This window comes from Chenopodium album, chromosome 14 (assembly GCF_948465745.1).
Source record: "Chenopodium album chromosome 14, dcCheAlbu1.1, whole genome shotgun sequence".
Taxonomy (NCBI): domain Eukaryota; kingdom Viridiplantae; phylum Streptophyta; class Magnoliopsida; order Caryophyllales; family Amaranthaceae; genus Chenopodium; species Chenopodium album.
In genome coordinates, this window is record NC_137847.1 from 54,130,095 (window position 1) to 54,144,771 (window position 14,677).

At 29.2% G+C, this 14,677-nt stretch overlaps 1 protein-coding gene across 1 annotated transcript; it reads right to left on the minus strand.

Annotated features, from left to right (window-relative positions):
• Positions 1–7,812: 7,812 nt before the first annotated feature.
• Positions 7,813–11,343, minus strand: LOC145578400 (protein FAR1-RELATED SEQUENCE 5-like). Its single transcript, XM_081635716.1, has 6 exons — positions 11,292–11,343; positions 9,644–10,748; positions 8,372–9,374; positions 8,158–8,280; positions 7,953–8,009; positions 7,813–7,869 (listed from the first exon to the last, which is right to left on the minus strand). Exons 1-6 carry the CDS (start codon positions 11,341–11,343, stop codon positions 7,813–7,815), a joined length of 2,397 nt encoding a protein of 798 aa, XP_081491842.1.
• Between the last annotated feature and the right edge of the window lie 3,334 nt (positions 11,344–14,677).

Here is a 14,677-nt window from a genome sequence, read left to right on the forward strand (position 1 = left end):
TTAGATTTTGTTAATTCACCATTTTCTTTCTCTTATTGTCATTTTCAATAACTATTACTTCAATTTTAATTGATTTATTTAGATTTTGTACATATAAAATTTTGTTTGGTTTGTATGAATTTTTGTACATTTTCTACAGAGGAGCACGAAATTCGTCTTCAATGCAGCAAACAAAGACCAAAAATGACGAGATTAAACCACCGTAAGTTATTTTTACATGATTTTATGTTTTGTTCAAAAAAAAATTGAAACCCTAACATTTTTTTAAAAATAATTTCAGAGAAAGAAGAACAAATTCACAACCAGAGAGTAGAGAATTGTAAGTGTGTTTCAATTTTGTCATGTAAAATTAGTAGAATTATATGATAGCTAAATGTTCATTATATGAAAACTAAATGTTCATTTTATTTACAGTGATGACGACGACGATGATGTACCTCTTGTTAATAAGCTTAAAAACAAGCGCCAAAATTCTTCTCATATAGTAGATCCAGCCTTGTTAAATGATATCAATCAAACAGCTAAGTAAGTTATATAATGTTCATTTTAATATTTGATGATGATCATTCTCATATAATGATGCTCAATTACTTTGAGAAAGCTATATAATGTTCATTCTATATTTGATGATGATCATTTTTATTGTTGACGATGTTCATTCTGATAGTTAATGATGTTCTTTTTTGTTTGATTGCATTCTGAATTACTCTTAGTACCTTGTTAATATGATCATTTTTATTGTTGACGATGATCATTCTTATAATGAATAATGTTCAAAATTAGTTATTGTTCTTTTTCTTATAATACCTTGTTTGGTGTTGACAATGTTCATTCTTATAATGAATGATGTTTAAAATAAAAATAAATAGTGTTCTTTTTCTTATAATACCTTGTTTGGTGTTGAATGATGCTCAATTACTTTTCGTACCTTGTTCATATAATATGATCATTTTTATTGTTGACAATGTTCATTCTTATAATTAATGATGTTCATTCGTAATGATCAATTGTTAAATTATTAATTATTAATAATTTAACAAAATGTTATTAAGTTAATATCAAATGATCATTTTTATAAATAGGGAAGTGACTTCAAAACACAATAACAAGTTGGTGATAAAACTCAAAATGTGCAAACCTCAACAAGAACATGTTGTGGGAACATTAAGGTATCAAATTGTACTTTGATATCCTTTAAATCTTATATAAAAAAAATCATGTTCTAATGCACTATACTTATAAAATCTTCTATTGATAACCACATTCATTAGTTAACAACCATGTTCTAATGATTTACACTTTTATTTGTTACTAGTAAACAAGATCACGGAGGCAAATCAAAGAAAATACTTGATGAAAATCAAATGAATGCAGAGAAAGCTATTGGAAGTCATCAAGATCAAAATAAAAACCCCACAGACATGCGTCTAGGAAATTTGGACACCAAAAAGTAAGTTATCATTAGAATAAAGTATCTTTATTTTATTTTACCTAATTTTACTTTGACATTTTGTTCAATATATAACTATATTTACTTTATCTATATCACTGTTATTTTAGCAAATTGGAGGAATGTCACTCAAAAATTACAAACAAGCCAAGGTATTTTATCTTATACTAAAGTTAATGAATGTTCATTGTTTGAATGTTGGATGTTCTTTATTAATGAAAAAGCATTTTATGTTAGTTGAACTTTTCTGTGATATTATATTAGATACAAAGCTCTAACCATGGCCATTTTGCAAAAACTCAAGAAGCAAAGAACAATCGAGAAAATAGTTACCACTGAAGCATCTAACAAAAAAGTTACTGAAGAAAGACCGACAAATGAAGCTATTGGAAAACAAGCACAACAAAAAAGAGAAAAACTTCCAGTAGGCAGAAGAAAAGGTACATTTACCAAACATGTTCAAAAGTTATATGTTTTAAGTTCATTATAAAAAAACTATTGAGTCATTTATATACTTTGAAACAAAATTTTAAGTTGTGGAAGAGAACGAACCATCAACTGTTGGAGCAAAAGAGAACCAACCATCAGCTGTTGGAGCAAAGGAACTTCAGGTTTCCAGAAAAATAGGTATAAAATAATAGATTGTTCAACACTGATTCATTAATAATATATATGCTAAATAACTATAACTTTATTCATTTTCTAAGGTTTGAAAGAAAAGCAACCATCAACAAAGGGATCAAAAGAACTTCAAGGTTTAAAAACTCAAGTCTCAAAAAAACGAGGTACAATGTTAAAAATATAAGAATTCAAGTTCATTCTCATATGTTAATGAAAATTTGGTTTCAATGTAATAAACTTTGTTGTTGAAAAGTTCATTTCTAAAAGTAGAATGTTCAATATTTAATTGTTAAATGACCATTCATTAGTTAATCTCTTTGTTAAATTTTTTTAGGTGTGAAAGAGGTCCAGCCATCAACTGAGGGAGCAAAGAAACTTAAAGTTTAAAAAAACAAGGTAAAATGTTCAATTTATTTGAATTAAATGTTCATTCCCTTATATATTTGAATTAGTTCAATCTTTAATGGTTATATGTTCGTTGTAAAGAATGTTCATTTTTTAAATGATACATGTTCATTTTTTTAATGTTGATTATGTGCAGATGAAACAGGAACAGAAATAGTTCCAATTCAGCAGCCAATCAAAATAGATGATCCAAAGAGAAAAGGTATGTTTAAAATTGTTAATTATTTTGAAATTAGATGATCATTTTTTAAATTATATTTTGTTCATACCAAAATCAAGTAAGGTTCATATCATTGAAACTAATATTTTACAATCATAATCATGTAAATAATTTGATCTTTATCTAAATTGTTCAGTATGTGCATTTTTTTTTATAGGTGCAACAAGTAAGAAAGACTTTACTCTTGCATTGCCAGCTATGAAGACATAGATGAAAAGGAAAGAAATGGAGAAGGGAAAAGGGAAACTAGATGCAATTGAGGGAAGTAGGAAAAAGACAAAAGGCCAGTTAGTTGTTGTTAAAAAAAATAAGGAAGAAATCATAATTGAAGAAGAACAAGAGGTAGGAGAAAAAACTGGAGCAAGAGGAAGTAATAAGAAATTCGCTAAGTTTGTGAGTTCACTAAATGAAAAGAAGAAGGAAGTTGTAAGAGAAGTAGGATTGGGAGGTTTGCTTGAGTTTGATCTGCCACAGACAAGCCAACAGTTCTACAATTGGCTAGTTGACAGTTTCGAAGAAAATAGTCAAATGTTTTACCTCCAAAACAGTCAGATTGAAGTAAATGTTGAAGATGTTCATATTGCATATGGACTTCCTATGGGGGAAGAGAAAATTGTAGAAGCAAAGTCTGAACAAGCAAGCGAAGAGTTTGGCGCTTTTATGAAACAATGGAAAAGCATGTGGCCTAATAAAAAGCTTCCATCTGTTGCTCAGATTGTCAACTATTACTCTGACAAAGAAAACATTGAAAAACCACCAGATGATCATTTTCTTACAAGCTTTTTAGTTGCTGCTGTGAATGCTCTAATGAAGAGAACTCAAAACAATCAAGTTCAATTCAAATTTCTTTACTCGATGATGGATAGAAGCCGGATCAAGAACTTGAATTGGTGTGAGTTTGTCTTTGATGCTCTATTGGAAAGCAATGTTCAGTGGAAAGAAAATGGCAAGAAAGGATTTTACAAAGGTCCCATTCCATTCTTGATGGTACGAATTACAATGTATATAGATGTTCAAATTTATTTTGTATTATGTTCATTTTTATTTGCATTAATGTATTTCCTACATTGGCAGCTTTTCTACTTTGACCGAGTTCAGAGGTTAAACAATAGACCTCCAAGAACAATACCTCTTGTATCAATATGGAAAAACAAGTTGGCATCAGAAAGACTAAAGTTGGAATTGAAGAATAATGAATTTGGACTAGGAAAAGTTCTTCCAAAAATTCAAATTACAAAAGAGATAAATGAAAAGGTAAGTATCTATGTTCATAAGTTATGTGTGAGCATATTGTCTAATGTTCAATGTTAGCTTATAAAATGTTCATTTCGGTCAAACGTACATAGTGAAATAAGTATTGGTAAATTTCAATTTGACATCATAAAATGTTCAATTTTTAGTCATAAATTGTACATTATGAAATAACTAATAAATGTTTAATTTTTTCAACAACAGGAGTTCATGGATGACTTCATTTCCTTAGTGAATGGATTTGTTAATAGTTTGTCTTCATTGAGCTCTAAGCTTAAAAAAGCCAAAGAGTTGTTTCCTGAGAATGAATTGGTTGGAACGGTTGATTCCATCTTGACAAAAATGGCCAGAGAACCATCAATTTTAAGCCAAGATGAGGAGCTTTTTGGAACAGAGGAATTTTTGAATGCTCTTGAGGAAAAAGAAAGGGAATTAATTCGAGCAATTGAGAAGCAAAAGAGCAAAAAATCTTGTGAGTATGATCAAAGAAAGGCATTTAGCCTTGGAATGAATCTTACTCCTCCATCACCCATTCCTGAAGCACAAAGACCAACATCCACTGCTGTAGGATTGATAATTGGTGAGCATGAAGAACACACTCCAATCAATGAGATTGCTGAAAAGAATGCAGGAGCAGGTAAATAAGAAAATGTTCAATATGGTTTCAAGTTAATGTTCAATTGGTTTAGAGTTAATGTTCAATTTTTCATATTATCTTTAATTCTTACTCTTATTGTTTATAATTTGCAGTTTTTAATGAAAAACAAGTTGGTGAGGAAAAATAAAGGGAATTAATTCAAGCAATTGAGAAGCAAAAGAGCAAAAAATCTTGTGAGTATGATCAAAGAAAGGCATTTAGCCTTGGAATAAATCTTACTCCTCCATCACCCATTCCTGAAGCACAAAGATCAACATCTACTGCTGTAGGATTGATAATTAGTGAGCATGAAAAACACACTCCAGTTAATGAGTCTGTTGAAAAGAATGCAGGAGCAGGTAAATAAGAAAATGTTCAATATGGTTTTAAGTTAATGTTCAATTTGGTTTAGAGTTAATGTTCAATTTTTCATATTTTCTTCAATTCTTACTCTTATTGTTTATAATTTACAGTTCTTAATGAAAAACAAGTTGGTGAGAATCTGGAAAAAAACTCCTGAGCAAGAACATCCAGTTAATACTGATCTTGAGTTAGGAAGAACTCCAATGTTTGATATTTCAGGAATATTTGAGAACCAATCAGCAGATTTTAACTTGGACGACATTTTGAATCCTCCAAAAAATGCTCCAGATGTTAATGAAGGGTAAAATTGTATCTTGATCTCCTAGAGAATTAATGTCTACTTTTGTATATGATTAGGATCTAAATATTTTGGAAGAACTATGCTTTTTTTTGGTGCTATTGGAAGAACTATGTAATAGTTGACAAGACTGACATGACATGTCTTATTTTGGATGATAAATTGTAATATACTAACTTTAATGTTAAGGTTATAAATGTTAATTACTAACTTTAGATGGTGTTTGTTCATTTTAATTAATTATATGTTCATTTTAATACATTAATATGTTCATTTGAAATATTCTAGATCAGGTAAGAGTATTTTTTTTAATTTCTATTGTTAGTTAAATTTTTTCTTTAATATCTGTATAAATGTTCATATTTAATTTACTAATTGTTCATTTAAATCTTTATAAGTGTTCAATATTTAACAAACTTATTTCAGAGCTGTTGCCGAGAAAAACAAGAGACCACAAAGAACACAACACAATGTACCAGTATGCTTTAAATCACCATTTTTGGTGAAGTACCAAGAGTTGTTCAAAGATATCAACATTATGCACAAATCTGTATCTGACTATGCATTTAGTGATGGTTGTGAAAGGTAAGTACTCAATTATTATGATTTAAAATTAGTATATATAATAAAATTTGTGAGCTGATTTCAATTGTTTTGTATCTGTTTCTTTTTTTTTTTTTTTGGTAGTGATCCTTTATATTATGATGGAGCAAATGGCATAAATAGAAAAGAAATGAAAACGCTTGAGGGAGATACCGAGGTGGAAAATTGCATCATTGATTCGTGGTCAAGAATCCTGAATGAAAAGCGTAGAGAAAAAAAATTTTACCTCTCAACTTTTCCATTTGTAAGTTCAAGTAATATTGCTACATGATTTTCTTATTTTTTTGATTACTTTCTATATACTAACAATATAGAATATATGTTTATGCAGCTTATTATGTGTACAAACAACATTTGTGATGAAACAGTAAGTATGGAAGAAAGAATTAAATCTTTCATAACTAGGATGAACACTGCAATGAAGGACAACAAAGTGAAGAAAGTTGATCAATTGAAACAGGTAAGTGTAATTTATAATGTAATTAAAATGTTACAATTATCATAAAAAATGTTCAATATTGTTAAAGAAGTTGTTCATTTTAATTTTATAGTCTTTTCTTTTAATTAAAATGTTCAGTTTTATATCATCTAATGATCATATTTGAACCAGATATTCTTCCCTGCCTCAGTCTTCAAACATTATTATATTTTGTGCATCAATCATTTCAATGGAACAATTGATATAATAGACAATCGAAAGCTAGCACAAAATGTAAGCAAGAAAGAGAAGTACAAAGACTTTCCACAACTCATGGTAAGTGAAATTTATTGATTTTGTTACACCTATTACTATATTTACTAATGAAAAACACATTGTTCAAAATTACAGTTAAAAGCATATGCATCATTCCTAAAGTCACATGGATATGAAAGTCGTGGAGTTGAAAATTACAAAGAAAATTTGGTGAAGATGAGCTGGAGAAGCAATATTGATCACGTAAATTGTGGTGTGTATCTAATGAAGCACATGGAAACCTATACAGCTGACCCCAAGGAGAATTGGATTTGTGACTTAAAAGTAAATGATGTAAGTGTTGTTTATGTTCATTTTTCTTTACCCAAATGTTCATTTTTCCTTACCCAAATGTTCATTTTTCTTTACCCAAATGCTCATTTTAATATTTATGCTCATTTTTCTTAAAAATTTTGGTTCTTTATTCGTATTTTATTAAATAGGTTGAGCAAATGAAGAAGTTACGAGTGACATATTGTGCACAACTTATGCTGTTTGAAGGAAACAAGTACCAACAAATGAACAAATTGGCAGCAAAAAGAAGACATAGAGAAAGTGATTAATCTGTTGATTTGTAAAGCAATATCTGTTATTCATAATGTACATTTTTTTTTTGCTAAAAAGTATACCAGGTTTATTTCAAAGTATGTAAGGAATTTAATATTCTCTAATGTTGGATGAATTTGATAATACAATTTCTATTGAAAATATTCATTTAAGAAAAACAAACTATTTTAATAACACATGTCTTTTTCTTTCAAAAAAAAATAAAAATAAATAATAACACATGTTTTTAAAGATGTTCATTTACATTGTAATAATTGTTCAATTTTTTTTCACAATATGTTCATTTGTATTTTCTTATATATATTTCTATTTTCAATGTAGAATATAGAATTGATGTAGAATATAAAATGATACCAAAAAAAGCTATATATAATATTCAATATCTATACCTTTGTTCTTTACATCAATATGAATATCAAGTATACTATAGTCAAATATTTTCTATACAAGTAAAAATTTATTGTATGCTCTGCTCAATAAAATTCCAATATCTTCAAGGATAATGTGATGCTTCAAATCAAGTCTAGTATGCTTCAAACCAAGTGTAGTATGCTTCAATAATTGGCAGAAATCCCTTCAAAAAAATCACATAAAATCAATCATAATATGTTTAATAAGAAATAATAAGAATAGGAAAATATTTATAAACTTACTAAAGTATTATTCATTGATCAAACTTTGATAGAATTTCATTGAAATATGCATCTCTACCACCTCCAGCCTTAAAATGCTTCAACAAATTAAAAGAAAAAAAATATGTCAAATATATATATTAGTAAATCTATAATGTTTAATTAGATTTACCTTATTATTCTTATCCTGAGTTGCATCTTTAGACAGAGTAGCATTTCCATCATCAACCTTTATATATAAAAAATATGAAATGTTCATAATGGTAAAATGAAATGTTCATAACAGAAAGATGAAATGTTCATAACAGAAATATGAAATGTTCATAACAGAAATATGAAATGTTCATAACAGAAATATGAAATGTTCATATACTTACGTTATCCTTTTGAAATTTGATTCCTTCATTTGATTGACTAATAGCCTTGTTTAAAACAACCAATCCTGATCCTTCAATGCTAGAATTTGAATAAATCAAAGGAGCACCAGTTTTATCAAAGTCCTATAAACTCAAAAAAAAAAAAAAAGTTAAATAAAAGATCATATGAATTCATAAATTGTTCATATTTAAAAACATAAATGTTCAATAATACCTGAACAGATGTCTGAACATTAAACCTAACCATTTCAGTATACTGCTCAGTTCTCTTCTTCCAACCCTTAGCTTTATTACATTCTTTCTCAACAGTACTTTTCGGCCTCTCATTCCTACCTCCCTTTTTCCTCTTCGTTCTTGGATTTTTTACGTTGAAATCATCTTCACTTGAAATATCATCATCAAGGTTGTTAAAATCAATATCCCCTATCATATACTCAACTGTTTCTTTCAGCGAATCAAAAGCCATGTCAATTTGAACCCTTGCTTGAACACAATCTTGACAAGAAGTAACCAAACGAACAAACTTTCTCAAAGTTTGAGCTCTCCAAACTGATGCAGCTACAACATTAGATTGCATGTATTTTTCATCAATTGGCTGGCTGCACATAGCTGATTTTGTCCACCTTTTCAAGATATACTGTTCAGGAATCTTACACACACAATGAACATTGTAAATACGAAGTGAATGAGCACATAGTAAACCCATTTCACTAAAGTATTTACAAGTACATTGAACAGAATGTGTGTCTTTGTTAAACTTAACTTCATGCCTAATAAGATCAATGGCAGGCCTCCACACCAAGTAGGTAATAAAAGGATAACTTGCCAAAGTTTGTTCTTGGTTGCATGCAATACCTTTGGCAAATTGCTCTTCAAACAACACATAAATCTGAATTGTGTAAATCTCTCGAGCATGAACTAGTATAGGCACATTAGCAACAACTAAGTGTCTATTACCCTTTAAAAACCGAAAATCTAAAGCTTTTTCCTTGCTCCTCCAATCTGATATAACATCAAGAAATGTATGATAGAAATCACATAACCCATCAGTTTTTCTTAGCCTATGTGAAACTGAATTATTTGTTGATTCACTTCTTTGTGAAGACAGAATACCACCAGAAAAGTAATCCTTAGAATATGCTGGGCACCACCTCTCTTTCTTTTCGTACAAATCTTTCAACCAATCATTATCTTCACATTTATACTTCTCCATCATTCTGTGAATTACAAAGAATAAAATGACTACAATAAATGAACATAATGACTGAAAGATATGAACATATATTTAAAAACAACAACTGCAAATATTGGTATTCTAAAATATGAATGTTCAAAACAGAGTGCTGAAACAATAGATGTACATACATATATTAGAGTATGATGATGGATCAAGATATATGTTCATTAATGTAAAGAAATATGTTCATTTGAATATGAAAAAAATAATGTAAAAGATACATACTAAAGGAAGATAAGAATGTATTACCGAGGCCAATAATGCTCAAATTCATCTACAGTTTCACAATATTTGAGAAGATAGTTGAATGTATCTCTGAATCCTTTCAAAGCTCTCAAATGCCCAATGTTGGTAATTGAATTCTCACCAAGATGCCAAGTGCATAAACGATGCTTAGATTGAGGGAAAACATTTCTAATAGCTGCTGCCATTCCTAATGCTTGATCAGTCATCACGCTGATAGGATGTTTACCTCCAACAGAACGCATGAATGACTCAAACAACCACACAAAAGAGCTAGTACTCTCATTAACAACAAATCCCATTCCAAACATCACGTTACTACAATGGTGGTTCATCCCAACAAAGGGTGCACATATCATGTCATATTTATTAGTTCTGTATGTAGTGTCAAAAACCAATAAATCTCCAAAAAATTCATAATCCCTCTTCATCCTTCCATCTCGCCAAAAAATGTTACAAAGAGATCCAAAATCATCAACCTCAAATTCATAAAAGAAATCAGACTCTCTTGCTTGCCTTCTAGCAAAATACTTCATTAATTGATTGCAATCACCGCCTTCAAGTTTACTAGCTTTTATACTAGAAAGAGAATTATAAGCATCTGGTGCTGTGAACCCCATATTAGGTGATCCCCCAACTTCATTTCTGATTACACGAAGTATATCAGACACTCTAATGCCACTGTTTTTCATGTTACTCATAAATTTCACCTGATCAGCAGTAACTTTTCTTTGAGATCGAAGTAAATGTCTTTTATCAGGAGGTATCATCTCATGATTATGAATCATATTATGTCTATTAACTGTCCAAACACCATCCTTTCCAATAGAAAACTGAACATATGCGGTACAACCTGTACGATCCACCGATTTTTCATACTTCCTAGTGCTCTTGTTCTTATTGTCTTTAAACCCAGCATTTGAACAAAAGAACTTTCTCATAGTCCATTCCCCAGTACTCCTACTACTTCTTGTCTTAGCCTTCCTAATACTAAAACCTTTTTGAAAAGCATACTCATTATATAAATCATAAGCCTCTTCATCACCTTTAACAGTCTTGAACATTAGTTCAGATTTGTCTGCCTCATGAACTATTACTGGAACTTTATTCACTGAAAATAGTAAATGTACATAAAATAGTCACATAATGTTCATTTTAGAATAAGGTCATACACTCATACTGTATCTAAATAAAAATGTTCATATCAAAATCATAAAATGTTCATTTATAATCAAAAAATATGAAAACAATAAAACACAATGTGATTAATAAAGTATTGAAATATTGTTCAAAAGCAACATAATAAATGTTCAATTTTAAACACTGTAATATTATTATATAACTAAAACATATAACATGTATGGTTTTCAAAAAAAAAAAAAAACATATAACATGTACAATCGAAACCAAAAAGGCATTTATAAAATAAAAACAATATAAATTCAAAGTATAAATTATTCAATCAATAGATATCAAACATTAAGCATTATTAATTACGGAGTATATGAAATAATCAATTAGAAAAATTAAACATCATGATCATCCATTAAACAAGTAATGCACAACAAAATCTAACAGTAAATAAGGAATAAATTGACTCCATTGAATCAAAAAAAGCACTAAATTATTCAATCAAAGCAATAAATAAACTTACATTCATCCAATAATGAAGGAAGAATTGCAGATGAACAATCAGCAAGCTCCATCGTTATTCACAAACAAAAATTAAAACCGAAAATCTTGAATATCTTGAATACTTAGAACAATTCAACACCAAAAATAAAAAAAAAAAAGAAAATCGAATATGAACAATGAGAGAGAAAATATTGTAAAATTGAGAAAAGAGAGAAAGTTTGAATTGAAAGGAAACAAATACTTTATATTCGAAACAGAGCACGCAATTATGGAAGCAAAATAAAATTGGAGATTTGAGCTGGAAATAAAACGATGTCGCTTAGTGAAAGGACTGAATGAGCTGTAATGCAGTATACAACAAAACGGCGTCGCTTTGCTGAGGGACCACAAAATGGTGGCTGGTCTCGAGACCTGGTAAAAACTTGCGTTATATTTCAAGTGAAAAAAAAGGACCCGTATATTGAATACTCATCGAGTCATCGTAGTACATCCAAGAAGCTTGGGATATATGCAAGTTATAAATATATATATACAAATCATTAGATTCCTAAGAAGGTTCATATAGTAGTTAAAGATAGCTAATTATTGAGGTAAAAAATGAACTTTATTTAACCTAACTTTATAATCAATATTATTATATGATAAAAGATTATCAAGGAAGAAAAAGGAGAAAGTGGTAGCAAGATGTGTGAATAGCACAGAAGGGATAACTTTGTGCTTCCACTTCCTGAAAGAGAATTGAACAGCTAATTAAAATCCAATCAAAGTTGTAAAAAAATTAAAATGTTTCCAATTAGCCCACTGTACCACATGTATCATGTATGTATGTGTAATCAATTTATGCTGCCTTTGCTTGCTAATCACCACAACATATATTATAATTTTCTAACGTAATATCTATTCTGATTCTTTAATTATTGGAGACTTCTTTTCTTTATTTATAAATAAAACTAATTTAAATTATTATAAAGGCGGTTCCATTTTATGTAATATATATTTGTTGAATTGACCTTTTCTTCAAAGCCTATTATATAATGTAGTACTACTGGCTTAATCTAATACCTAATTTAATATAGGGATTTAGATGCAATGTACCTATTTAGCTTTACCCTCTTCTTGTCAAATAATACTAATAAATTAATTACAGTTTTTATCTTGTGTCTTATTGTTTTGAACATGTGACTCATATTGCTATTTTGTTCGATCTATAGCTTTTTTTTTTTTTTTTTTTTTTTTTTTTTTTTTTTTTAAAGTAATCTAGAAGTAAACATGTTATAACTACAAGACTACATCGTATATATAGTATGTACTACGTCGTCTGATTTTTCTCTATGTTCTACATACTTGCATTTTGTACGATAAATCATTTGCCTTAATAAGTTGAGATGACATAATCAAACATATAATTTGATGCTATTAAATTCATAGGCTTTGCTTATTTTATATTACGTACAGTATATATAAGACGCCATTTGTTTTAAGAGATTATCAAGAATCCTTGTTTAACATTTTACCGTATTATATATATACCAATTAATATGATAATTCAGCCGATAATCCGATAGATATTCACCCTTCAATAGCCTTGCATTTGGTTTCATCTGTATATTATGGTTAGTACAAGAGGTTACAACATACTAGAGCTGTTAAACAGAACATTAGGACACATATATTAGGTATACTTATTATCATATCTGACTAAGATTTGTTCCTTTACAGAGATAAGAATAATAATGTGGAAAGGCAATTTAGGCATCTTTTTTTAATATGGGGCTAAACTTAGCTTTAGGGATCAAATTCGCCTCATACAGAAAACACAAGGTTTTATATTTATAGTACACCAATTTTTAAGTAATATTTCATGAGTAGTTCACCCGAAGTATATACTAACTTTGATTAGAAAAAGTAAAGGCTCATAATTGAACTTTTAAGTAATTTCTAATATTTTTAAAAATGGTGTTGAGTAATTAAGTTTAACTAGAGCCGCCTGTTGCTTATTACTGATATTGATCATGAATGTATATCTTGTTAATTAGCCTATTAACACAATTGATAAATATTAATGGGTATTATCAAATGATACAATTATGATGATTAATACGCGGTATGTATAATTAATGAATAGGTAATAATTATGAGTCATGTGTTTATTACTCGTTGTCTTGATTGGTTTGGTTGTTCATTAAAAAATATTACCAGGCCATGCATGTATTTATATGGTATTATATGTTATTAGTGTAATAGAGCAAATAACAAAAGTGTAGATCAATTGGTAAAATGGTAAGTCATTTGCACTCTAAGTGATAGGTTGCAAGTTTTAAGTCTAAATATTCATATTGACCAGCAACTACTCAACTAGTTCAATTCAATTATCAATATAATATTGTCAATAGGAGTGGTTGCTTCTTGCTTCATTTTGATGCTTTTTAAGGACATACAATCAATTTGACATTTTGGCAACTATGCCAAATTGCACATCATACAAATTGTTTTTTCCCTCACATAGGTGTGATAGGTCAATAACAGATTTACTGTATAAAAATAACATGCTCGTATTATGTATATTTGTAATCCAACTTAAAATAATACTCTGCACTTTCTATCACTTTTAGTAATCGTACCCATTGCACAATCAATTTGTTTTTAATTGGATTCGATCCCAATGTTTAGAAAACCAAACCAAAGCAAAATTCATACGAAGTATTTGTTTGAAACTTAAATCAAACCATGATTCTAAAACCACTATACCAAACCCAAACCACATCCTAATATCTAATACTATGTACGAGTATGTAAATAAAAGGAATTAGTTTTAAGAAGAAAGCTAAAAGGCTCTAAAAACCAACTTGAAATCATATTCAATTTTCTTAAAAAAATTTCTTAAAAATGTCATTGACAATAAAAGATTATTCTCGTGTATTAGCACAGGTACATTATGATATGTTTGAATATGAAACTTGTACTATTTGTTTAATGCTATCATTTAATGTCAATTGACAATCAAATTGATTAATTAGTCCAACCTTTTTTTTTCTCCATTGTTTTTTATTTATTAGGGTTTTAAGGTCTAGTTTGGAGGGAAAGAAAAGAAAAAAAACCTCCTTAAACCCTCTTTCCTATCCAAAATTATGCAACTCACTCTCTCTCTCTCTCTCTCTCTCTCTCAAATCTCTCATCTTCAAACTCCATAGCCATGTCTAAGCTCTAAGCTTTAAGCTCAGTTTCTCTCTCCTCCTCCCCAGAAAATTCTGGGGATGTTAAACACTTTACCTAAAATGAAATCCCTAATTTCCCCCAAAACTTTATCTCTCCTCCCTAAATCATCACCTTCCTTCCAATTCTATTTTCGGCGCCCTTTTTTCCTCCATAAACCCCCTAATTTTCTCTCTCCTCTTCCACCCTTTT

Excerpts from the sequence above, each read along its gene's own strand:
- LOC145578400 (XM_081635716.1), bottom strand. The coding sequence starts at position 11,343 with ATGGAGCTTGCTGATTGTTCATCTGCAATTCTTCCTTCATTATTGGAT. Across the intron at positions 8,281-8,371 it reads ATGTTCAGACATCTGTTCAG|GACTTTGATAAAACTGGTGC; the intron begins GTATTATTGAAC and ends TTGAGTTTATAG. Across the intron at positions 8,010-8,157 it reads TCAAATTTCAAAAGGATAAC|GTTGATGATGGAAATGCTAC; the intron begins GTAAGTATATGA and ends TTATATATAAAG.